Genomic DNA, 26,480 nt, shown 5'->3' on the forward strand with positions numbered 1-26,480 from the left:
AAGACATTTGAGTACATCATCTTAGTTTTTGGGAAACACTGATCAACATGTTTTATCATTTTCTGACATTTTAAAACAAACAACTATTAATCAGTTAATTGAGAAAATAATCAATAGATTGATAGACTGAAAATAATCATTAGTTGCAACCCTAATGTTTTGTGTTACAGAGATATCTATTGAAGTAAGCATGCTAACCAGTACTAGCACTGGCCCATCCTATCTACTAATACCACTTTTTGCCTCAAGGGCAATAGTTTAATCCCCTTGTAGTTTCAGCTGGGAGATGTATGCAAGTGTCAAGTTTGCTACTTTCACAAGACTCTTAGCTTTTATAGTTTAGTGGGTCAAAAAAATAAGCTCCCAAAATTGTCAAGAAAGGAAATATTCTTACACATTTAGTTGGTAAGAACCATACACCTTGTGAAGATTCTCTCTTTTAACGAACTAAGATGAGCTTAATTACCTTATTAACTCATTGTAAAGCACACTTTATCAAATGCTACATAATCAACATAACATCGTAACAGCAACATGGTTTGAATGAAAGTAAAATCTTAATTCACCATGTTTGATGTGAAAATATTCTGGCTCCCTGCTGCCTCTCTAATGCCTGACCACCCTCTCAGTCTTCTTCACTTCATGCCTCTCCTGTCCCCTGCCCCTGCTGTCTTTATCGCTCCAGGAGTTAGAGTCCTGGTTGAAGCCACTGTAAATCACCCCAGTATAGTAGTTCCTGCTGTCAAGCTGGCCTCTGTCAGTTTCAGAGGCTGTATTTGGTTGTGGTCTGACCATTCTTTGGCCAATTGTAGTCCTTGTCAGTACTGATATTTCCTGTTAGCATTAATGAATAATGAAGTCTTTGTTAAGATTGCTCAACAACCAACAGCAGAAGGTTGTGTTTGAGCCTCAGAGCTGTGACTGCGTGGAAATGTGAGAACATGAGGGAGGCAGACAAGGACCAATACACCTGATACTCAGCATTGCTGGAAATCTTGGAGGTGTGAGAAGGAGTGAGAGTCGAACACAGCTTCTAGCTATGTGATGATGACATGAGTCAGGATCCCAGAAGCCATGATGGAAGCAAGACATCCGCAGATAAACACACTGACTCACTGCAGGGAGCTAGCTGCGCACCAGAAAACTGGATAAGTATGATCAATGTGTGACCTGTGGGCTGTGTGTGGGTTTAATGCAAGCTGTAAAAGGTCCACTGCAAGCATTTCATTTTAGCCTCATGATATAGGTGCGTTTTATGATTTAGGGGAACATGGAAGTTTCAGGAATCATCATTATCATTTTAACGCAATATAAAACTGTATGCTTGGAATATTTTAATAGTCGTTATATTTAAAAGGAAAGTTTTATGACAGTATATGGGCTTTCAAGGAATATGATTACCAAACAAGGCTGAACACTTTGATAGTAATCATTAAGGGAGGGGAAAGATTACTCAGTGCCTTTCCCCACCCACACTTCCCACCCACTCCACCAATGGCATTCCAGTAGAAGCTAATTTACAGGTCATTGCCACCTTCTTTTGGGAATGCAGTGTCTCACATGGGAACTTCCCTCCTTCTACCTCCACCCTCCTCCTCATCTCCTTCCTGTGTGACATAGACGCCTTTGAATCACTTTTCTAGACTACATGACGTCTAGAAATTATATGTGATAATGTTGTGTATTTCAGTATCAGTTGATTTTGCGTCAGTAGCTCATGCTGCCTTTGTTCAGTTGTTCTGGATAAGAGCAGTAGTTAAATGCACTATGCCATAGTGCCATATTGTCAAAGCAAATGTGTGTTATTATCACTATTATTGCACCACACTTTGACTATACAGTCCATGTCCCTCAGGTTGCAGTTAAATGCGCATAGAGTTACCTGTCATGCTGTTAATGAATGATTATTTGGATTTTGAATGATGATGACACTACTGCTTTTTGTGAATTTCGTGTCCCTGAAGCATTTAAAAGTTGTGTTTTCCACTGAAAAAATAAACTTTTCACACATATGTATATATTTTTTTTATAAAATATTATAAAAATATTGTTTAATTGTATTGGGTAGAATTTCATATAAACCCCCTTGGCCTCCACCTCCCCTGCACATTCATTTAGCATTAGCATATAGCATTAGGCTATATATCTTATAACTTGATGTCTTAATTATACAAATAATGTTCTTGTTGTGTCAAAGACATCTTATAAAATGATTTAGATAATAGAAAATGAGGACAAATATGAGAAGAATATGCCGATGATCTTTCAAAATGATTTAAAATGCAATTAATTGTTAAACTACATTGTGTAGGGTAGTTTTACAATGCCAGAAGCGTCCTTTTTGTTCGGCCTACATGTAACCTGCATGTTTGTCTGTCCATAATGTGCTTCTGAACAAGGACCAAGTTGTACGATGCTGCTAAGTTCACATATATATGTCAGGAGCTGAGATTTGATGAAAACTAGATTTATCCTTGGTTTCTGTCTTTCTAGGTGACTTTCATGAAGAGGAAGTTCGGTCTAATGAAGAAGGCCTATGAGTTGAGCGTTCTGTGTGACTGTGAAATCGCCCTCATCATCTTCAACAGCTCCAACAAGCTGTTCCAGTACGCCAGCACAGACATGGACAAAGTCCTGCTGAAATACACAGAGTACAATGAGCCCCACGAGAGCAGAACCAACTCTGATATTGTAGAGGTGAGTAACAATCTAACTTGGTTCAAAAGGTTGTCTCCTTCTCATGTCAAAATCTCAGTGTTAGTGTTGTTGTTGGAAAGCTTTGAACTGACTTGACTTTTGGTGAAGGTGCATCACATCCAACAGCATATTTTGCCTTTGTGAAATGGTAGAAAAGATTTGTTGGTTTTTGTTTTTTGATAGGTCAGCAGAGTGCCTTTATGCCTGGAGAGCTGATATGTTTTTTCCATGGACAGTTAGTAGAGAATATAAACAGAGGGAAAAAAAAAAGAAAAGGTAGGAGGAAAAAGTAGACCGTGAAAGAGAAGGAATAAAATAGAGGGAACCAGCCAGAAGGAGAGTGAGAGAGATCTTGACATTGTTAAACATATTAGATTTACACTCAGATTATTTGCTTTTGAAATTCATGTTTTAGAAAGATGAATCCCTAGAAAGGTAGAGGACTTGTCAGATATCTTCTTTTACAATTTGGGGAAATAGAATCTACATTTTGAAAGACATTTTATGCATTTTTGTTGTTGCTGAACTTCTAAACAGAAACACAGACAAGGCAGGAGAAACTAACAGGAATGTCACTGTTCCCTTTCATCGGTATAAAGTAGCGTATTTTGTAGGAAAACTGTATTCCACAAATGTGAGTAAAAATTAGAATAACATACTTGCCAGATTAAGTATTGCACAAGTGTTAATTTAAGTGATATTGGTTCTGTAACAACTCAGGCAGTTGACTGAATAAAAGCCACAAAAGCACTTATAAATAATAACACCTTAAACGGTAAAAGAATATCAATGACTCAAAATGGCAAATATAGAATATAAATTCTATATTGTTGATAGCATTTTATGAACATAAAAACTCCTGCAGTGGAACAGTACAGAAAAGTGGAACAGAAAGTACTGGATTACACATTAGCTTTACTTAATTTATCCTGAATCTGACTTAAAGATTGGTATAAACATTCTAGGGAGCTGTGTATGCATGCTAACACTACTGGTAGTTACATTTTTATCTAGGGCTGCACCTAACGATTATTTTTTTTATCGATTAATCTATTGATTATTGTTTCAATTACATAACAATTAATTTACCTTATTACATGTCAAAAACTTAATTAAATTAAATTAGAATCATTAAATGATAATAGTGGCATATTTAAAACTTAGTCTAATTTCCAACCTATTCAACAGACTCCATGTCAGATGCCTGAACAGAAAAATACTTGACCTTAAATTCAAAAAGAGCTGTGATGCATATTAATTTAATCACTAACCACTGTCAACCCTTCACTGAACTGGATAATCAGTATTTTGGCTTAAAACTTAAACAGGTTATGACAGAGTTATTTAATCACTGGAATCATGTGCAGGTAAGATGATCACTGGCAGTGTATTTTGGCAGATAGTCTTTAATGTTAGTTTTAGTCATTTCTGACTCATACGTGGCCGATAAAGTGAACCAATAGTACAAAATGGCAAAACAACACTGTTAGATGATGCGTGGTGTAAAGAGCAGCGGTGCAGACATCACTTTTAACGTGGGATGATGAAGAGACTTCTATGAAATCTGTTTGAAGTGACTTCTACAAACAGAAACACTTTACGCGTGTTGATAATCCTCATATATCGTGTTTGGGTGCTGAGGATTGTATGTTGAGCAGGTGAAAAGACAAACTTCGACGTAAGAAATGGGAACATCTGCCTTGTCAGACTTGTTTTATTTACTCAGGATGTGACATGTCAAGAAGAAAGACTGAGATTTTCATGTGATGATTTGCCGCAAAACAGATAAAAACTGGCTGGATTAAATAGGCTGCTTACAAGTTTGTCTTCTGTCAAATTCAAATCATCTGTGACACTGTTTATGAAGCATTAATGCACACCAGTCATAGCTGGTTTACTGGAGACATACTGTAGATGTTTTCAGTGATATGAACCAGCCATTCACCCGTTTTATGGAGTCTTGCAGCGTCATCAGGGTGATGACACTGGTTCTGTTGCATCATGGTCCCTGAGCAGCACTGTCCTGTCTCTCACAGCACGTACTCATCGCTGCTGCCATTAAAAATGAATGGTCAGCGTGACTCACGTTGTTGCTGTTTATGTAAGCTTCTAATGGGTGTTTGCCTTGCTGAGAGCCTGAATTTACTGCCCCCACATACACACATACACACACAGACATGCACACACACACACACACACACACACACACACACACACACACACACACACACACACACACACAGCAGTGTTGTACCAAATGCAAACTGACAACTGAAAAGGAAGCTAAACATCCCAAACTAAATGTATTTATTTTCAAAATTTTTCATCTCCCTTTCAGAGACAGAAGTTCAAATTAGTGTTTGAGTTCATTTCAGGAGATTCCAGGCATGTTTTCCAGCTGCTTTCTGTCTTCTGTTGCTGTGTTCTGCCTTACCAAAATGTCTGTTTTAACCTTCTCAAGTAAATCTAACATTGTTTTCAAGGGTGTTTAGACTGTTAAAAGATGGAGAAGAAAGAAAAAACAAAACCTGAAGACAGTACAGGCTCAAGGATAAATAGGAACTTACATGTGAAACTATAGTGTGAAACTGTATAGGCTCTGCACACGCCACAACTGTTTGAAGGAGGAATCTGAACTATATTTACTGGAGTAAATTGTAAAATGACCATGATATGTCTTCCGATATCAGTGAAACATGTTAAGTTGAACTACTCGCTTTTCTGACATCAATGCTGCAGCCTTTGAAAATTCTAGTCCTGGCTGAAATAACTATATAATAGTAATAATAATAATAATATAGATGATATAAATAATCATTTACAATCTTGTTGGATAAGTATATGTTTATAACAGTTAAATTTAGCAAAAAGTTAATGGAGTCTGGCAGGCAGTGAAACAGGCAGCCACTTAACTCAAAGTCAGAATGTGTATTTTAGGAGCAGTGGGCTTTTATTTTCATGATAACCAGTTTAACTTTACATTGACAGACAACTGACAGTTATAAACAGCTGATCAACTTACAGTGGAGGACTCGTCATAGCTTGTTATTGTCAACTTAAGATGTTTTGTGTGTCCTGCGCTCCTGTGGAGCTCCGGCACCCTGCAGTGCTTCCCTCAAGACTGGGGAGGATGGGGCAAGGGGAAGAAACTTACTTCAACCATATATTAAATGGGTTTTCAACCCAATTCACTATTTGGACTGCTGAACTCATTTTTGCAAGCACAGTTTCAGCATACTACTCCTTTAATGCTTAATTAATACTCTTAGATGTAGTAATAGCAGGGCTAGAGATTGTTCATATGCATCATTACCCATAGTGATTCTAAATAGCATGATTCTGTATATCCTCCTGCTGTGAAGCAGCAGCAGACACCTGTGTCAGCTCTGTGAGCCACTAGCCAGGCTTGATTTGCCTGCTTTGGGCCCTTATTTGTTTTTTCCCACAAATGCCACGCAGACAGACAAGCTAGTGAAAACAAAGCCTGGAAAGTGAGAGGTCGATCTTTTACATATCGGTCAGTTCATTTGCAACATTAAGCTTGAAAATTTGACTACGTGAAACCTAATGCCCCACTGACTACATCAGACTCACCATGTTGGCAGAAAAGCTTCTTTGGATTCATTGTTGTGTTTTGATGTCTGCTGATGATTATCTCTCTGCCACAAACAGCTCACATGTTTCTTTGTCACAGTCCGCACACAAGTATTATACTTCCAGCGTGGGGGGGATCTTTGTATCTTTTAGTAGTATCTTTTAAGTTTAATTTACATTTGTTTTCTTCTTATCTAGTTATATAAGGGCGTACCCGCTATTGCTGTTTAGCAGGAAAACAATTTTTTTGGCAGTATTTGTGGACACAGTTGCTGGACCTTTCCCATGACATTGGCTGATTTATATCTGAGAATCAGTGGTGCTAGGAAATGCTGTCTTAACTGCTTAGCTGCCCACAGAAAAGTTATACTGTATTGTTTGAAAATGTTACTATAATACTAAGCATTATTTATCATTTTCAACAAGCCCCACATGGAGTTGGCTGTCCATCATTTGTGTTATAAAGGAATAATTCAAAAAGCACAGAGTGAAAAATCTATTTCTCAGTGAATGTGATCTATTGTATTTGTGGCTCTCTGGACAGACTGTGTTCAGTCAGTGGGGGAGCACAGCTACATAAATGAGCTGAGACTGTATGGACCTAACAACCAACCGATGATCCCCATTCAATATTTTGTCTGGGAAACCCCTTCTTTATTTTTGTTCTGATTCAACTTGACTTTTTAAATGTTTTTTCTCCAAACACACAGGGCTTCAAAGAATGAGTTTATTTCGCTCTCTGGATCATCTCTACTCATGATACTTTGGTTCCAATGACCATATAACAGCCTTCAGAAAATATTTTTTAAGTTAGATGTACAGTTAGTGTTGCAGATTTTAAGAACTTTCCTTAATGGTAACATTAACAATCAATTAATTGACTAATTATTATTGGAAAAACACAATTTTGCTTCCACCAAACAATACCAAATACATTTTTCCCCTCAACTGAAGCTTTATTTCCACAGCAACATATTGCATCCTCTGACAGCATTACAGCCTGTGAAACATGTAGAAGAAAAGGAAATGCCTGCATATTAAACATATATACCTAAATATCAGATAGCATGTGGAACACTCTCATAAAAACAATTTCAGTCATTTAGATGTTTATTTGATAGTAGATTGATTAAATTTTATTTGATTGATTAAATTCTGAACAACCAATTAACTGATCATCATTTAATTGTTATCATCCTTAATTGTGATGTATATTGATGAGATGATAGCAGCTACAGAACTACAAATGAACATGTGATGCCATCCAGCAACATCTAGTGACTTTTGAGCAGGCTTTAGCTATTTTCCACTGAAAATAGTGGACAATAATCAATCTTCATCTAACTAAGAAGTTGAATGTTGAAGTGTTCCTTTAAGCTGTCTATGCCTTTACAACATTCAGCATTTTGCAGTGCATGTTATGTTTTTAAGTTTGTAACTCAGAAAACAAAGGTAACAAGATAGTAGTACTAGCTAGTTGGTGTAGCTGTGCATTACGTTTCATTCATGTTCCTTCACACTGTGTTGTATTTGTTTGATATGATGCAAAATAAAGAGTTTAACTAGCATTACTAGACAATCAAAATGCACAGCAATGAGTAAAGATGCCAGTTACATACTGATTTCTTAGCAAAAATCAATTTTAATCTAACTTTGACTTTAAACAAGACATCTTTTTAACACTCTACAGGTCTGTTTCCATCTGGAGGAGATAAAAGTGTAATGTCAACCTAAAATGAAGGTAGAGGCAAGAAAGACTTTTTTTCTATAATGATGATGGTCTGCCAGCTAAAACAACTACAAAGCCCTAACTGGTCATATAATTTCACTGACAGATTACCTTTGTCATAATAATGAGACAAGTTTGTGTGCAGCAGAGTTGAATTTCAACAACAACAGAGCAGTCGTCCACGGTATGCAGAGCAGTAATTCCTGCCTGCGGAGCCCAGAGATGAATGAGAAGCATAACAGAAAGTGAAAACTACTGTGAAAACTGGCATTGTGGCACCATACGCCATAGTGGTGAGTTTGCTTTAGTTAAAATCAAGTATGATATAGGTCCCCAAAATAATCTGCATCAGAAACTGTGTAGACTAGCCTTTGAAAAAGTGTGAGCTGAGGTTATCTGCCAGAGATGTGCCAAATCACATCTCAAACACTCCTGTGCCTGCCCTATTCTTAGCCTATAGGGCAATCACCCAACTGGAAAAGACTCTCTCCAGGGAACGAGAGGGCCTTATTTTATCTTTGATGCAGCCCCAACAGCAACAAGAAGACATCACCCTCACATGTTAAGATGCTTATCATTGCAGCTCGTGCCTCATGGTGGCAATGATCCACATGCCTCTGGAGATCCACTAAAGCCGACTTTGACATTTGAGACGATAAGGAGACACACACCCTCAGATCCTCTAACAGACACTTTAAGATAGTCGTCAGTGCCCAGACATGATGTAGTGGTCTAAACCAGCATCTGTGGAGCCACATATAGCCGGGGGAGGGCTTGGACCACATCCCACTAGACCCTCCTCTCCTGGGTCCACTCTGTGTCCCTCTGTGACCTCATACAGTCCACTGTCCATTCTTTAAAGAAACCAACCTCTTTCATAAGAGCTGAAACTCCTTCTTATATAAAGATAGACCGTAAAGCTACCTGAGAATGGTGTGAAACATTAAAAGAAGCTGGAGTGATCACATAATTGGTAACAGTTGTCAGTAAGGTCATGCAGAGTTTACACCTGAATCAGAGAACAATTGAAGAGTAACAACCTTGTGATGCTGAGCAAATAAAAACTGTCATAATGTGGCTCATTCCCCCTCACATCATTAATAATGATTGCTGAGTCTGAGTCATCGCTGGAGTGCTGCATTTGCACTGGAATTGTGCCAACTTACTGTAATATTTACAGTGTGCCTGCAGTGCTTACATATACCTTCACATGCAGGTTTTTTACAGGTTTACACACTTATTCTAGTGTTATACAATACTAGTCAGTGATACTTGATGCAGCGATTTAATTACAGATGGTCCGATACCGTTTTTTACTTCTCGATTCTGATGCTTGAACTTTGCATATCGGCTGTTACCCGATGCCATTGTGTTTAAAAAAAAGGTATTTGCTAAATTGCAGTTATCCACTACTAATCCCTCTATGATGTGTTATGATTGCTATCATCATTACATGGACAGTCTTAGGTTAAACCTTTTATGTGGTTTTGAGTTGGTGCATTAAGATGTGTACCGGTCGATACTGAAACCAGCATTTTAGGCATTAACGGATGCTGACACCGACATCGGTGCTGGTAAGGGAACAAGCCTAGCTTTGAATGCACAATATGTCCACGCCATTAGGGGTCCCCCTCACATTAAAACAATAACAAAAGGCATAAACTGATGATGTCATGAAGTGGTGTGGTATCATGGGATTTTTTTATTTCCACTTTTAAACAAGCACCATAACTGATGAAAATGTATCTGACATGAGTCAGGCAGATGTCATGTTCATGGATGAGGTTATATTAAATTTTTATTCATGTTATGTTTAGTCACATGTGCTGACTTCCTTCCTCACTCTCTGACATATCCAGTGTTTTCTTGGAAGTTTTAGCAACTAGGTAGCAACAGCTAGCAGGAAAAACACCTTGAATAAATGATGGATGGATTTCTCTGCGTTTGAATATTGTTGGAAATGTTGGGGATAATATAAATACACAACTCAACGAACAACATATTATAGGTTTAATATAGCAGGAGCAGGGCCTTGGCTGTCACTGGACTGTCGTAGGGAATAGAGTTGTCATGATACCAGGATTTTAAAATATGCAAGGATCCTGCACATCTGTGGGTTCAATTGTTTGTACACTTGCCAGAGAAACATCAATTTGTCTCAGTCAGTCGTGTTTTTGCTTAAGTTTGGCATTGTGCACCTGAACGCATAGAGGTTGGAAGTTGGTCATTTCAACTGGGAGATTTCGGTCTCTGACTTTTACTGAATTCAGCTCTTGCAGTCAGTCTATCCTTTTCCTGTCTGACATCACACAACAATGGCAGCACCCAGGGAAGCACACGTTGTAAATGGTAAACCATCAACTACCTGTATTTAATTAAAATAACACATACTGTCATACAGTAAAACCTGTTCTGAATGTAAATTGATGTTAAAAATATGTTGCCAGTGTATAATGAAACTAAATATTTAGATACATTTCCAAGTAGAAAATAAAATGTGTATGTATATGTATTTCAACCAGGAAATGCCGACCTCCAACTTTGACTTGAACGCTTTATATATAGTTAATGCTTAACAGTATAATCTAATTAGTATACTAGGACACAAAATGCTTGTGACAAGACTGTGCTTTGCATTGTCCTTTATACACTGTAAAAAATATAGTAGTCCTTTTTCCTTTACCACCGCTACATTGTCTGTAATTTACAGAATTTTTAATTCAATGATGACTAATTCCTTCGCCATCTGTCAAATAACAAATAATTGATGGTGCAACATGATCAGTCACATAATATACCATTGTGTACCATCCTATAAATACACAAAATTACACATTTGCTGAACACAGGATCCGCCAAACAAACTGGAAATTTAAACTGGCCAGCTTGAAATTTACTGAAGCGTGGAAGTAACGAGCCATTGAATTGACAGGAACTGAGTGTGTGTCTTTTTAAGTGGTCACCAGTTGTTAAAATGTAGTTTTAAGCCTGTGGTGAAAATAGACTTGCAAATGTGTGTGTTTAAAGCTCTTAGTAACTACCAGTGTCTGGGAATGCAGAGGACATGTGGTGGACAGACCGTCAGCTGGCTGGTGTGTTGGTCTGTCAGTCTGTCCTTTTCACGCTATGACGTGTAATGTAATGAGGAGCAGAGATGACATGATGGATGCCAGAGAAGTGATGTCATCATCCAGGCTCGCATCATGTGGGTATGATTTGATTTTTTTCACAGTGACTTCTCTACCAAAGTCCAGGTGCTGTAAATTAACATCCATCAATTCATCTGTCCATGTTCTAAACAAATTATCTAAACCTAATCTTTCTAAAGCACCTGAACAATGCCAAGTCTGTGCTTGGCTTCACTTTTATCAACAATGAGAACTGTGTTTTTAATATGATACATTTGACACTTAGAATTTAAGACATGCAAAGTCAGAGAACATTTAACAGCAAAAGAGACAGATATTTCTCACAGGAGTTGGTGGAGACCAAACCAGAGCTAAAAAGAGAGTGAATACTGGACTAACATTCATCAGGTGGCCTCAAAAAGGACTTGCCAAATGAATGCCAGTGTTACTCTGTATTTGCTAAATGCGTAGATGGGCAACTGTTTGTTAACAAGTTGTAGCTACTTTCCACTGCCCTCAAGTGGCCATAAAAATCAGTTTGTGCACACAAACACACACGAATAAGGTGAGAAAATTCAAAGCAGCTTACTTCAATAGATTTTTCAGTTTCGAGTCCAAGTCAAACTATAAGTTTTGAAAAAGTTGTACCAAGTAATAATGTTTGGTTGAGCTAATAATTTTACTTCTGTAGATAAAGTTGAATCTGGGAGTTTTAGAAACCCCAAAAAACTCTAATTTCAAAATTTGTTGAATGAACTCATTGAAGTTAAATAATAAATAATGGTAATAATTTAATATTTTCAGTTGTAACCATTTAATATTAAAGCACCCAAATAATTACAAATTAGGTTCATAGTTCACTGGGAACAATTTTTGAAATGTTTGAAATGGGTTTCTAAAACTCAAAGATTCAAGTTTATCTAAAGATGAGAAGTAAATTCGCTCAGCAAAAGATTATAGGTTGTCAACACTTTGTTTAGTTTATATCAAGTTTGAGTTTGATTAAAAATTCTCAAATCTAATGAAGACAGACTTGTAATTCTAAGCTTTCTCAGCTTTTATTTACAGTGCAGATTTAAATGTCATTAGACGTATATACATAGATAGATAGATAGATAGATAGATAGATAGATAGATAGATAGATAGATGATGCTAATGTCTTAGTTTTTATGAAATCCATTGTGGTTTGAAGTTCTACATAACTCTGGTATCCTTAACCGAGCGAGGTTTCTGACTATATAAATATCACAAGTTTCACTTCCACATCCCATTTCCACATAAGTTTGAACATTTTTATCTCCAACAAAAATACTCTGCTTTTCCTGGCCCTTAACCTTACCATCACAACTTCAGCAACACCAGCCTTTACTTTGAGCCTAATCTACATATTCTTTATCAGGACTGCCTTTCTGCAGTGCTATGGATATTTGTGTAAGCCACACATCTGACAGTAATATGATCCACTACAGTTGGTGTGTATCTAAGCATTGGTGGTATAGTGGTTAGCGTAGCTGCCTTCTAGGCAGTTGACCTGGGTTCAATTCCTGGCCAACACAGCTGTTGAAGGGGCAGTCACTCAATCTGTAGGGACTTGAGTTGGGAACCAGAGGTTGGCTTGGTCAGCTCCAGTACAGACCAGTCAGTACAAAGTGTGGACTGGTAGCTGGAGAGGTGCCAGTGTACCTCCTGGGAACTGCTGATGTACCCTTGAGTAAGGCACTGAACCCCAAAGTCACAGATCTTCAACTTCTCCATCATGCAATCACTGAAATACTGGAATAATTCATAAACATGAACCATTAATATAAACTCCTGCTACCACTGAACAGCATATTTAAGCTCTTTGAATATGAAATACATTTATGGGATCAGAATTATCTTCATTTCTGTGTAACTTTTGCTCTTCTTTAGCTAATAGCTCCAGAGCAGAGCTATCTGTCTGATCCTCCTGCACCTCACATGGCCTGACAGCTCATCACACAAAGATCAGCCTTCTCTGTTACTAACACCCAATTTATACCATCATACAAAACTAGCATATCTGCTAGTCCTTCCTATAATTTTGTTTATTTTTATTGTAAATTAGAAAATGATCAGGGAGCCACCTGGCACCCCAATGGGGCCAGATTTGGCCCAAGGGCCACAAATTGAATGACACTGCCCTAAGTTCTTGAGGCGCCTGACTACATGTATGTGGCAGCACTCTTGCTCTGACATCTCTCCATTGATGCATGTGTGTAGGTCCTGTTTGTGCATTTGTGTGTATTTCGGGCTTGTGTGTGTAAACAACACCAGAGTGAAAACATGCATTAGCCAGCTTTTTCCCTGTCTGTCCACCCTACACCACCATAAACACCCAGCCAAACCCAAAGTTGTTTCAGGCTTGCTATAAAAATATCTGCTTACTCCAGTACATTGTGTTTAAAAGGCTGGTGTGAATATAGATGAGTAAGTGTGTGATGTGGAGCAGTGTGTCTCTAGAGGAAGACTGTACTACAGGCCAGCTTTTTGTCTGTCACGCTGCCTCAGAGCTCATAAAGAAAAACAAACTGTCAGACACTCAAGAGCAGAATAATGTACTCTCTGTTTAAGCAGATGATATTTGGCCAAAGCAGGAATGTAGCAGCTTAGCTACTGTTCATGCAAAACATGAATGCATTTCTCAAAGTATATACCAATATACATTGAATTGGTAAGTGGAGGCCATTATTATTAGTATGGTAGGTGCTTCAGTGTCTTGCCTAAGAGCATTTAACCATTTGACCTTATTCAGACTTAAGCTAATTGTATGTCACACCTCCTGTAGGTCTACTTTGTGTATACTGTGTTATAATTGTCTAGAGATTAGATGGACTCGTAGACTCAGAGCAGACTGAGTAAGCAAGCCTTGTGTTTTATAGATGGATTTTCCCACTAGTTTCTAATCAAAACTTTTTATGAACGGTTTCGGATTCATATGTTTTTAACCATCCTTGACTATCCTAGGTGTGTTCAGGCACAGTATTGAGTGTGGTACCCAACTTACACCTGGTATTAAAATGGAATCTGTATCCAGGTAAGTTATCCAGATTGATGTATGGGGATAACTTGTCTGGGTACAGATCACATTTTAATACCAGGTGTATATTGAGTATATGTCACCCACATTTAAGCAGTGCCCAGAAACCAACAAACAATCCCTGTAGTTATCTACATAAAAGGAAGAAAATGGATTTGAAGAATGGGCATGTTTATGTGCATTTACTGAGAGTAAATCACAAAAAACACAAGCGGTTACGCAGCCTGTTTGGACTGATTAAAACAGAAGTGTATCTGTTTTATCAGATGTGGGTGAGACTGAGTGAGAGATGACGGTATGACTGTTGTTAATGAATCCTCCAGAGAGACATTCAGATGCGTCAAAGCTTGATAAACATGTTAATTAAACCAATGATCTGTACATGTAAAAAGCAGAAAAAAAAACTCTTGTAAGCTGTAAGAGTCAAACAGATGGAAACAGCTGGTAAAACATCCTGCCTGAGACATCCTTGGAAATGTTTTTCCAAACAAAACATAAATAATGTGTAATGAACCAAACACTGTCAAATTTATAAATGTTTTTACAAAGTGAAACATTAACCATGTTGAGAAATACAGGGGTTCTCAGAAATACAGGGGGCCTCTTGATTGAAACATGAGACCCCCACAAAGCCTCAACAGCAAAGTTTTAGGATGTCTCTGGAAAAATCCTTAAAAATAATTTGTCACTAACAATTAAAGCATCATTTAAAAGCTTACTATGGCCAGTAATCAATTATTCAAATTGCATACATTTATTCACAAACGTTAGTACAGAAAGCAATTGTTGTGATGTTTCTTCTTATATTGTCGTTGAATTCTCAGTTGTTTCTGGTAAGGTCTGGCTCAGTGGGTGGTGGTACTGGAAGTAGTCAGCAATTGAAGTGTCATGTGGTTTAGACAACCTAATGTTATCCCGTTTAACCTGAAAAGCAGTGCATTTTTTTCTGTTTCAACTTCGCGGTTGCACTTGGTTAAAAATACAGACTCAAACCTTGTGTATTGCATGTTGAGTCTGTGAAAGATTTCAGCATAGGACTGGAGCACTCGTCAGGGGGAACCCCTCAATTGCCGCCGGGCATATCACACACTGTGATTAACGGATTGAAGCATTTTACCGTGAGGGAAAAATGTGTTTCTCTGTCCTTACAGTATTGAGAATAACAGTAAAGAACTCACCGGGATTTTGTTTACAGCATACAGAAATGCAGATATTGCCTCGGTGTTAGGGAAGTATCAGTGTGCTGTAAACCTCTTGGGAATCAGATGTGGTTTCTAGTCATGTCAGTGGTTGGCTGTCCTTCCTGCTCTTTAACCAGATATTAGATGGGGAGCAACCAGAAGTATACACATCCTGTGTCTGCAATACGTCAGCTTGTGACATTGACAAATGTAGTAATTATGAGATATTAATATATTTTTAGGTTAAACTGATCAGTCTCAGCTTTACCTCTTGCTTTTATCTGTATTTCTGTTGGATTTCTGAACTGATGTGTTTTAAGACTGTATGTGCTCAGAAAGAATTCATAAAAAAAATTCAAATAGATGTGTAAATAATTTTTAACAAACAGGTTCATTGTGATTTATGACGTGCTCTCTGCTCTCAGTGGTTGGCTCACTGCTCTCTGGAACAATGTGGCTTTAATATGAATGTCATCTACATGCCAGTGTAAGCTGGGCCAAAGATCTGTTGATGTTTGTGCACTTTCTACTTGTTACCAGTGCTTTTGTTACCAGCCTTTGCCCGCTGTTTATTTCACGCACAGGCCCTGAACAAGAAGGAGCACAGAGGCTGCGACAGCCCCGATGTTGATGCCTCCTACGTTCTCACCCCCAGCACCGAGGAGAAATATAAGAAGATTAATGAAGAGTTTGACAACATGATGAAGGGTCATAAAATTGTAAGTTACATTACAATTTATTGTTGGTTTTCATCAGCTCCATTGTTCTTCACATTGATACAGCAACATAGCTTGTCCATATGCTTACTTAGATCAAAGCTTGCTTAATAATATCTGATGTCTGTTAAGAGACTGTAACCACTTGGTCTATAAAATGTCAAAAAAAGGTTAGAAATGTTGTTCCCCAAAGGCCATAGAGGAGTAATGAAAACAGAAAATACTCACATTTGTTTCTGCAGCACAGCATGTGGAGAGAAATGTCACATTTATGTCAGTCAGTGAATCAGTTGGTGATTACATAGTTGACCCCTTTGGTGATTTACTTGGTCAAACAAACACAGAGGCATAGGTCACAAAAGGGAAAAATGTATTCTAGTTTTGATCAAGCTCATGCTGACTTGTCTCTATCTGTCATCTCCAGTCCACAGGCCTTCCACAGCAGAACTTCATGCATGTAGCACCAGGCAGCATGTCGTACAGCTCTGGTGCAGGAGGAGGAGGAGGGGCAACTTCCCAAGCTCTAGCTGCAGCCACAGCAGCTCTAGCTGACAGTGGGATCCTGTCCTCCCCTCACGCACACCTCCACAGAAACATCAACTCTCCACAAAGACCTCCCAGCACTGGAAACACAGGTGTGTGCAAAAAGGACTGATGACAAAAAAGAAACAACAAAGACCAGCTAACAAACTCTGATGATAAGTAAAAACCAGTAATGCTGGCTACATGTCAGTGGTTATAGAACGCAAGCTGGAAATCAAATGACAATCAGTGTGTGTTTGTGTGTGTGCTTATCCTCAGGTGGCCTGCAGGGCAGTTCTGATCTGGCTCTCCAAAATGGGTCTGGACCAGTTGGTATGTGTTTTTCACAACTCGTACAAACACACAGAACTCTCAATCTAAAAGGCCAAAACTTTACCCTAGAACCACACCCATCACCATAAAAACAGAAATATGTATTTCTAATTATTGTGGACCAAGGAAGTTCTAAAAATTCTTTTTACCACCTGTCCTCAAGATCTTTTTATCAGTCATGATGATGCAGGAACACAGCAACTAATGTGTGCAGTTATGTTCAGTATCTCTCAGATCAGGCAAGGAAATGTTAGGAAATCTGCTTATTCGTAACCATGCGCAACCCAGTAGCAGTAGTTATATAATTTTTTCACATGTTCTATTGGAGTAATGCTGTGAGCTTTAAAGACATTCAGTTTTTCTGATATAATCTCGCAGAAAAACAATCCTGACAAGATATTTATAAATCTGAAAGTCTATTCCAATTGCAGGTGCAATATCAGCGCATTTACTACTAATACATTTTTAATAACAATGTTTATTTATTACAATTTTGTAAAAGTAATGCAGTTGGAGTGGTTAAACTGATGTTTGAGTAAATGTAAAAATAGGTGGAAATACATTATACTGAAAAATGCCACTGTAGTGTCTTTTCACAAGAGTGTATCTGATATGTACAGTGGTGCATCAGCAGGATTGTCAAGTTCATTTTCAGTATAAGTCCAGGGCTGTCCAGGTTGATTCCCTTTTCTGTTTTCTATCACAAACCTCCTATATTATACCTGTACTTGTAACTGCACCTACTTTATACATCTCCTCAAAATAGAGTCACACTTTCTTCATTATTTGTAATCTGCAGCTCAGATGCACTGTGTTCTTAATTTGTACCCAGACCCATCTGATTTTACAAAACAGCAGGTAAAATGTTCTATATAAGTGAAACCCTGAACTTTTGTTATCTTTGCGCGGACAGACCACTCGGTGAGGTGGATAAAGTTGGATTAAAGGACCATTGTGTAGAATTTAGTGGCATCAAGCATTGAGGTATCAGATTGCAACCAACGCGTCTCTCCCTCCCCTTCCACATGTGTAGGAGAAGCTACAGTGACTGTGAAACTGGCAAAATAAACATAGAAGGTCCTCTCTAAAGACAGTGTTTGCTTTGTCTGTTCTGGGTCACTGTAGAAACATGGCTTTGCAAATATCACAGCAGCCTCCATGGAAGAGGACCCGTGTTGTCTTATCAGGTGCTTATACACCAATGAAAACATACTTTTAGATATATTCCAATTCTTCCAATAGATTCCTGTAAATCTTATAAACTGGACCTCTAAGGTAAATGTGTATAACCATGTGGATAATTTTATCATGTTCTTTTTTGAGACTAAAAGAACAAATAATTTGTTGTTGAATATCTAAACTTGTTTTTGCTTGTGACCCCTTAAAAAAAGCAATGGCTTTGTTCACCCCTCATCACCAGTTGCATAGCTGTACTCTTTGTAATTAGTTAAAAAAAAAAGTGCCTTTCTTTACTTTATTTTATTCTTTGAATTCTGAACAAGTTAAGATGGTCAAAAATGAGAGGAAATAAAAACTGAACATAATTTTATGTTTGTCTGGTCCCTGTCATATCATGACCCCTTACAATTAGTTTGTAAGCCCTTGTGGAGGCCACAATCCCCTCATTGGAAACTACTAATCTAGAAGGTCTGCTCCGTAAATTTATCATGTTTCAACCAAACACTTAAACAACATGAACTTCTGAAAGTGCTTTTTAAAGATTTGCTGTTACTTGCCGATATCTCATTGTCAAGTTAAAGTCAGTATCTCACGTTAGAACACTGGAACAGTGTAATTCCAGGAGTCTGGATGCACTCCAGCATTTTTTTTTTACTGGTTTACGTCAGATATATTTGTCTTTACTGTTGGGTGTTCAACCATGGCTACAAGCTGTCCTCCTCGCACACTATCGTCCTCGTCATTGATGTGCTCTCCCTCCCAGAACAGCATGTCTCATATGAACACTGCCATTATGTAATGTCAAGAGCAAGAAATGATCAATTATTCATTATTATCTCTTGTATAATATATAGCTGTACTTTTACAATTCTAACCTCATAACTTCGCCTGTCTTTAATGCACGTTACAAATGTTCTTTCTTAAAAAAACAAACAAAACAAAGGCTGCAAGAGGCTCTGAAAAATATCCCTGGAAAACTGTTTATTTGAACAGATTGCACATACAAGGCTCCTGGTCCATGTAGAAGAATTTATATTCTCCATCAAGCAGTCAGCTTGTCAGTCAATCTTAAGTCAACATTTCCTTGCCATCACCTCTCTGTTTCTACATCTGTGTGTTCAGTGAACGGTTTTGTGGGCTCGCCTGGTGGAAGCAGCTTAGGGAAGATCATACCACCCAAATCTCCTCCTCTTCCACCTCCTGCGAGCAGCCTGGTACCTAACAGCCGCAAGACAGACCTCCGAGTGGTCATCCCTCAATCCAAAGGAATGATGCAAACACTGGTAAGTGCATATGTGTGTGTGTGTGTGTGTGTGTGTGCGCGCATGTGTGCGTGGTGAACAGCAACATGACAACAAGCTGACAGATGCACAGCTACCACCTTATAACCAGCTGAGTATAATAATAATAATAATAATAATAATAATAATAACTTTATTTGTATAGCACTTTTCATACAAAAGGAATTGTAGCACAAAGTGCTTTACAATCATAGCTAAGAGAATACCCCCCCCCCACCCCCAACCCCGCCCACACACCCACACACAGGATCACACAAACCCACACAATCAGCACTCATGTTACATCATGATAATGAGGAAATTAGATAGAAATTAGATGAGGAAACACAGGAGATAAATTTAAAATATTAAAACAATAAAAGTATAAATAATAAAAATAAAAATAAATAAATAAATACATAAAATTAGAAATTTAGTTAAAAGCCAGACTAAAAAGGTGGGTCTTAAGTTTGCCTTTAAAAATATCAATATTGCATGTCACCCTCAGATCTTCAGGCAGGCTATTCCATAAACGGGGGGCATAGTAATAAAAAGATGCCTCACCGTATGTTTTAGTTTTAACTTTTGGCACTGTTAAAAGGCCACTTCCAGAAGACCTGAGGGCTCTGCTGGGTTCATAGGGTAAAAGCAAGTTAGATAAATAAGAAGGGGCAAGACCGTTAAGAGCTTTATAAACCAATAAAAGAATTTTAAAATCAATTCTAAAACGTACAGGAAGCCAATGCAGAGACTTTAAAATTGGTGTAATGTGAGCTCTCTTTCTGGTCTTTGTCAGCATCCGAGCGGCTGAGTTTTGAAGTAATTGTAGTTGTAAAATATTCTTTTTAGAGAGACCAGAAAGAAGAACATTGCAGTAATCAATCCTGCAAGTAATAAAAGCATGAATAAGTGTCTCTGCATTGGCTTGAGAGAGAAACTGTCTTATTTTGGCGATGTTCTTTAAATGATAAAATGCCTTTCTTGTGACATCCTTTATATGAGCCTCAAAGTTCAGTTCTGCATCAAATATTACACCAAGATTTTTGACTTGCTGACACGGGCTAAAAGAGAGGGCCTGTAGCTTGCTAGCCAGTTTCTCTCTCTGGTCCCCTGTACCAATAACTAAAACCTGAGTTTTGTCCTGGTTGAGCTGAATTGCAACTGTATTGCACTTCTCACCTGCTTGGGCACAACTCTGTAAAAACACAAGCCTTTAAGCTGCAGTAAGCAATTTGGACCGTCTGCCTCACTCTCCACGTATCACTCCGCTAAGCCCCTCCCATTAAATGATGCACCAAACACGTAGACGTATTTTGCTGAACTTGAGGCGGAAGGTAGGCAGTTGTCAACAGTTGTAACTAACTTGAAAACTAACATCTGTTCTAGTCTGCTAGTTATGCCTGACTTAGAGGTAAAAGTCAAAGAGATAGTTCACCCCAAAATCAAAAATACACATTTTTCCCCAGTCTGTAGCATTATTTATCCATCTAGATTTTTTGGTGTGAGTTGCAGAGTTTTGGTGATATTGGCTGTCTGCCTTCTCTCCAGTATAAATGGACTAAATGGCACTCAGCCTGTGGTGCTCACACCAAAAAATACTTAAAAAATTCTAAACTAGTACCTCTTTCCAGAAATCATGATCTGGTTGCTCAACGGAAGCCACACACCCTGTGAGCAGTTTCATGTAGGAACTGTTGAAAATAAAGTAGTTCTGGTAGAATCTACTGCAGAAAGAAAGTAGTTCCTACAAGAATCTGCTCACAACAATGAAATAATATTGTCCAGCTTTAAGGCTTTCAGTGCCGAGTTTATTAGGAATGATATTAGGAGTTGGATGCAGACAAGCACAGGAGCTATTGACAATGCAGTTTACTGCAGAATTGGTCAGCAACTTTTCAGAACAATTTGTTTGACACCATCTGTACCAGATGGTTGGTGAGTTTGCAAATGAAACCATTGCTCTTTTAAAGAGGAGAGGATCTCTCTCTTCTGGACTGAAGAATTGGCAAAGAATTGCTGTCCTAATTTAAAAAAAGAATAGACGTCAAGGCATGAGTTGTCAATGCCAGAACCAGTCCCTTGCAGTGGAGTCTCCAGTGTTATGTGTACATACAGTGTTTCTCACCCAAATGCATTGTATGCTTCCTTCAGGCCTTACAACCAGATTGAATGCATGTCATAACTAATTTTCAAAGAATTTCTTCTTCTCTTTTACTGGTGCATTGCTACTAAAACATATGTGTGGGTTTAAAGACAAGATCAAAACAATTCAAGGACCAGCTTATTAAAAAATTCTAGCACTAGTGGTCAGAAAGTCCCCTGGAAACCATCATTGCATCCTTTTCAATTTTCTCTGTCCATGTTTTTTTCCTTACTAAAAAAAAGTTTATTTGTACTTTTTCTTGCCACTCTAATGTCAGTGTTATGTGTTGTACCTGTAGAAACACTTTGCTTTATATGAAACAATACTTTTCATCATAGAAAATCTACATAATGACTGATGTGGCTTAGTATACTGTTCACAGCACTAAAAAGGCTATCATTCAAGGCAGTGAACTGATAACTCTTCTAAATATTAAAACAGAATGTATCTTCTGTTTTGTAACCATGGCTGTTGCATTTTAAAAATAGTTTTACTAGATTTTGAAACCAAAACAGTGAAGGTTGAGGTCAACACTGGTAATCATAAGGGCAGACTATGGAGGTACTTTACATACCATCTGAAGTTCCTAAAAGGCCTACAGATATTTAAAGTACTCAACACATCTACTTTGTGGGAGAAAGAGTGCTGATTTTCTGTGGAAGCTCAAATCAAATCAGAACCAGTACCATTAAAACGCAAATGCAGAAATAATATACTCATATGTTCCGCTCACATCTCGAAATTGTAGCACAAATAAGCCCTCAGAAAGTGTGCAATACAAGAAGTTTGGGTGAATAGATGCGTGAAATCTTGTGGTTTGGTGAAGTGTAGAGTGTAGAGGGAATCTTCAGAGCTTCTTGAGTCTGTCTTTCTTCCTTCAGATTGTACATTCAGCATCTGTGCTGTGTTATTGAAGTTATTGATTTGCCCTCAACTCCCTTACTGTTGCTCTTCCCTCCCACACTGTGCTCAAACATGATGTAACTATTAGCAAACAATGGAAACTGAGAGGTGTGTTTTTTCTTCTTCTTCTTTTTTATGGTGACCGGGCGGCTCCAGGATCCTGCTGGCTGTGCAATCCAGCAGATTTTTACATTTTTTGTGATCCATCAGAAAAAGGACAGCATTTATTGTTTCCCTTGAGATGGACATAAATATGAAAGTACAGCTATTTGGGAGACATGTTGTGTGATATGGTGTTTTGTGAAAATGAGGAGAGGATTTTGTCACTTTTTGAGAATTTACAGACAACTTATTAATGAAATATTTCACCCAAAAATGAAAATTCTGTCATTCTGCCAATTGAGGGTCAGGTTTATTTTGCCAGTCTGCAAAACAGTGCTGGAGTTTCACAGGAAAACAGTCCTGCAGAATCTCCCAAACATTTTTAATGAATGGTGACCAGTATTCAAACATAAAAAACAACCATTCACTTCCATTACTTGGGAGATTCTGCTGTTTTCCTGTGAAACTCCAGCAGTGTTTTTTTGAGTAAAAAAGTAAGCCTGACCCTCAGTCGGCATTAGGGTGAGTAGATAATGACTGAATTTTCATTTTTGGGTGAACCATCCCTTTAAGCCAGAACAAAAACATAAGATAAATTCCCCATCACATCAGCACAAACAGAAGCAGATGCACAGAGCAAAAAATTTGTATTCATTACCAGTCAAATTAGAATAGTTGTTTTCACACAGAAATGATATGTTGCTCTCACCTGCACCGTCTGAGTATTTTCAGATGGAGAAATGATAAAGGATCCCATGTGGCCATCAACACTGCTTCTCCAAAAATAAATTAATTATTATAATTTGTCTTTCTGACATGATTATTGCTGATCACTGCAGGATGGCAAATAATTTATTTTCTTCGTGTTTGCAGTAGCAGTAAGCATGGTCTGTTTCAGTGGTCTGAGAGTGTTAAATACCAGTTTTTATGGGTTGACACTGATGTGCAGTTGAAACATGCAAGGAAACTATAAACAATAGCGTGCTAATATTTCCACTGTGTTGAAGCCAGTAGAAGAGAAGAGGATGGTAGCTGCTCAGATGATAGCATGTGTTTGTTTCTGCTTTTCATTTGGTGCAATAAAAGATCTTGAGTTGTGGTGAGACAGCAGCTCCTCAGTTTGATCATATTGAAACTGCCTTTCACTTCCTCCTCAGTGCATTTAAGTGTGTACAGTGCACTTTGTATATTGAGGGTGTTTTGCACAAACAGGCAAGCTCCTAGATTGCAGTTTTTTTTTAATCCATAAAGAACTGAGCAACTCTGCATTTCTTCACAGGCCACACTTGTTAATCATAATCATCTCATGTTAGCTTGAACTCGATTTCTTCATTTGCCACTCAAACTGACCAGAATACCTCAGATAACACAGAGAAAGAGGAACAAAACATCGCAATGCTCCAGGCAGTCACGCTGTTAGTTCTAGGCATGTAGTGGTTGGTTAACCCACTGTGTATGAGTGTGTTTGTGTGTGTGTGTGTGCATTTAGCAGTGAATGACTTCATTCAGGGTGATGTCATTGCTGACATTATCAAGCTGGAATGCCAACACCCAGAGAGGAACAACACAAAACTTCTAATTACTGTTAGAAATGTGTGAAAGAGCCACCAGTTTTGATTATTAGCAGTTTTACCAGCCAGGCATTAAAGTGTGCCAAACCAACTTGAAGAATGAACTGCCTGCTGCTATTTAGTGGTTTTCTGATTAATTGTTAAAACACCCAATCAAGTTAATTAGCACTGAGGTTGTACCAGTTACAATTCCTTAACAAGACTGCCACCAGTTTAAATGCAAAAATTAAACCATGTAATTCAGAGGATAAGAAGTATTTTCATTTCAAGAAATGACTATCAAGTTTTTGTTTTAAACATGGATTTACAGATTTAGATTTAGAATTTAACTGAAGACACTGGCAGCTTGGTGAATTCCTGGTTCACTTTTAGTAATGCAAAACATCAGCATCCATCAACAGCCTTGTGAACCTCAACAAGTCCAGGCACACTTTCTGGTACTTGTTGGCATTTTGGGAAATGTAGGAAATTAGTAAATAAAGCATAGTATGTGTATGTGTGGCAGGTTAATGAAAATATGTATTTGAGGTTCAACTTTTCCTTCAAGGGAATCAGTTCTCATGCGCTGCTGAAAGAGTCAAATCAATCAATACTGACATCATGTGGTTGACATGGGGCATCACAAGCAAGGTTCACCTGTTGTAATGTTGAGTGGAACTGTGATCTAAGAACAGAAAAGCAACAGACAGAGAAAAGACAGATTTAAGACTGCTCAAAATTTAATTAACAAACTTAGTGACTGTGTATTTGTGTATTTTATTGTTTTCAGAGTAACCAGAGGCTGAGCGGCAGTCAGTCCAGCCAGCCTCTGTCCACCCCTGTGGTCTCCATCACCACACCCAGTCTGCCTCACCAGAGTCTGGTCTACTCCGGCATCAGCTCAGCCTACAATAATGGTACTTGATGATTATTAATATTTATACTGTTTTGATGTTATTAGTAAAGGTTGTTGTTGTTTTTCTGTTGAAATGTTTTGTGTAAATTAATGGAAAGGTTACATTATCATGTGCTATTACATTTCAAATGAGAGACCAAGACAACCAGAATAACAAATACATAATATATACAGTATTTTATTACCTGAAGAACCCTACAGGACTGATTCAGATGGTTCAGATCTTCTTAGCATTAAAGCTGTGGTAGGCAAATTATTTTGATGTCAACTAGAATGTAGCCTATGTGTACAGCTTGGGGTCCTTTCCTCTAAATTTTACTATTTACTATTACTACTATTTTACTTGGTTAGTCTGGGCAGGCTATGAATTGCCAAACCTAAAAAAGAAAAATCTAACAGTTGTGGTTCCAGACATATTTTTATTTTTTATTTTTGGAATGCCCCCCCCCCCCACAAATGGCCCCTTGTGAGTAAAGGTTGCACCCCTGGACTAACTATATCTATGTTTTGAAAATAATACAATAAGTATAAATATAATCAGTATCTTTAAATATGAAATTCTCACCAAATGCCAACAGTCATGTGTCCTCAGAATGTCACTCTCTCTGAACCTCTGTGAATTTGGGCCATCAAGTGACATTAAAAGTGAAAGTGAAAGTTTCGGGTGGTCTAGCAGTTCATTGTGGGAATGTGACCAAAGCTTCAAAGAAGCTGAACTTGATACTGACCTTGTTTGAAGGAAGGCCAGTATTGACTCAATGTGTAAGTGTAATGCTTTTTGTGTGCTATCATGTTTCTGTCTTTGTCAGATTACTCCCTGAATAGTGCAGAGCTGTCGGGCTTCAGCTCCCCTGCAGGTCCCTCTTTGGGCTCCATGGCTGCATGGCAGCAACACCAGCTGGGCTCGCTGGGGTAAGTACCTGACATGTAACCTTTCTCTCCTCATGACTGATATCAGGATTTACAGTTTCACAATTTGTTAACCGTTTTGGCACTGTAGTTAGCATTTATATTACTTGAAAAATCACCTGAGATACACAGTGTACACAACAGGTAGAGTGGGAGAGCACAAAAGCCCTCAGGAGTGTTTCATAACCAAATGGGACCCTGGAATGAAAACTGTGGACAGTATATAATTATAATTATATATAAATCTAGAATTATATATAATATCTGATGTTATTCTCGATTAAATAAAAAAGGGGACAATTCCAGTTTAATGTATTTTGACAGTGGTTACTGTAATAAACTAGAAAGCAGGCAGACTGACAAAAACAAGTGAGCAGCCCCCTCCATTGGCCAAAACAAGCAACAACCTGATTCAGACATTAACTTTTAGGCTCAGCAATCTGGTTTTTCTTGCCACATTAAATGTTATTTCACTTGGCTGTCTGCTTTCATCATACAGTAAAAAAACAAAAAACAAACAAAAAAACAAGGACATTTCC

The 26,480-nt window shown here is 38.1% G+C and overlaps 1 protein-coding gene across 6 annotated transcripts in view; it reads left to right on the forward strand.

Moving 5' to 3' along the window:
• The window catches only part of LOC146333250 (myocyte-specific enhancer factor 2A-like), a 58,788-nt gene that overhangs the window by 29,036 nt on the left and 3,272 nt on the right, over positions 1-26,480 (forward strand). For all 6 annotated transcript variants that reach the window (XM_084721474.1, XM_084721509.1, XM_084721464.1 and 3 more), the window contains exons 3-9: positions 2,494-2,697; positions 15,973-16,107; positions 16,529-16,739; positions 16,906-16,959; positions 19,261-19,421; positions 24,907-25,033; positions 25,842-25,944. In XM_084721474.1, the coding sequence (XP_084577600.1) occupies positions 2,494-2,697; positions 15,973-16,107; positions 16,529-16,739; positions 16,906-16,959; positions 19,261-19,421; positions 24,907-25,033; positions 25,842-25,944 (995 nt within the window). The remainder of the gene's footprint in view (positions 1-2,493; positions 2,698-15,972; positions 16,108-16,528; positions 16,740-16,905; positions 16,960-19,260; positions 19,422-24,906; positions 25,034-25,841; positions 25,945-26,480) is intronic.

This window comes from Lutjanus erythropterus, chromosome 1, assembly GCF_056507025.1.
Source record: "Lutjanus erythropterus isolate fLutEry1 chromosome 1, fLutEry1.hap2, whole genome shotgun sequence".
NCBI lineage: Eukaryota > Metazoa > Chordata > Actinopteri > Lutjaniformes > Lutjanidae > Lutjanus > Lutjanus erythropterus.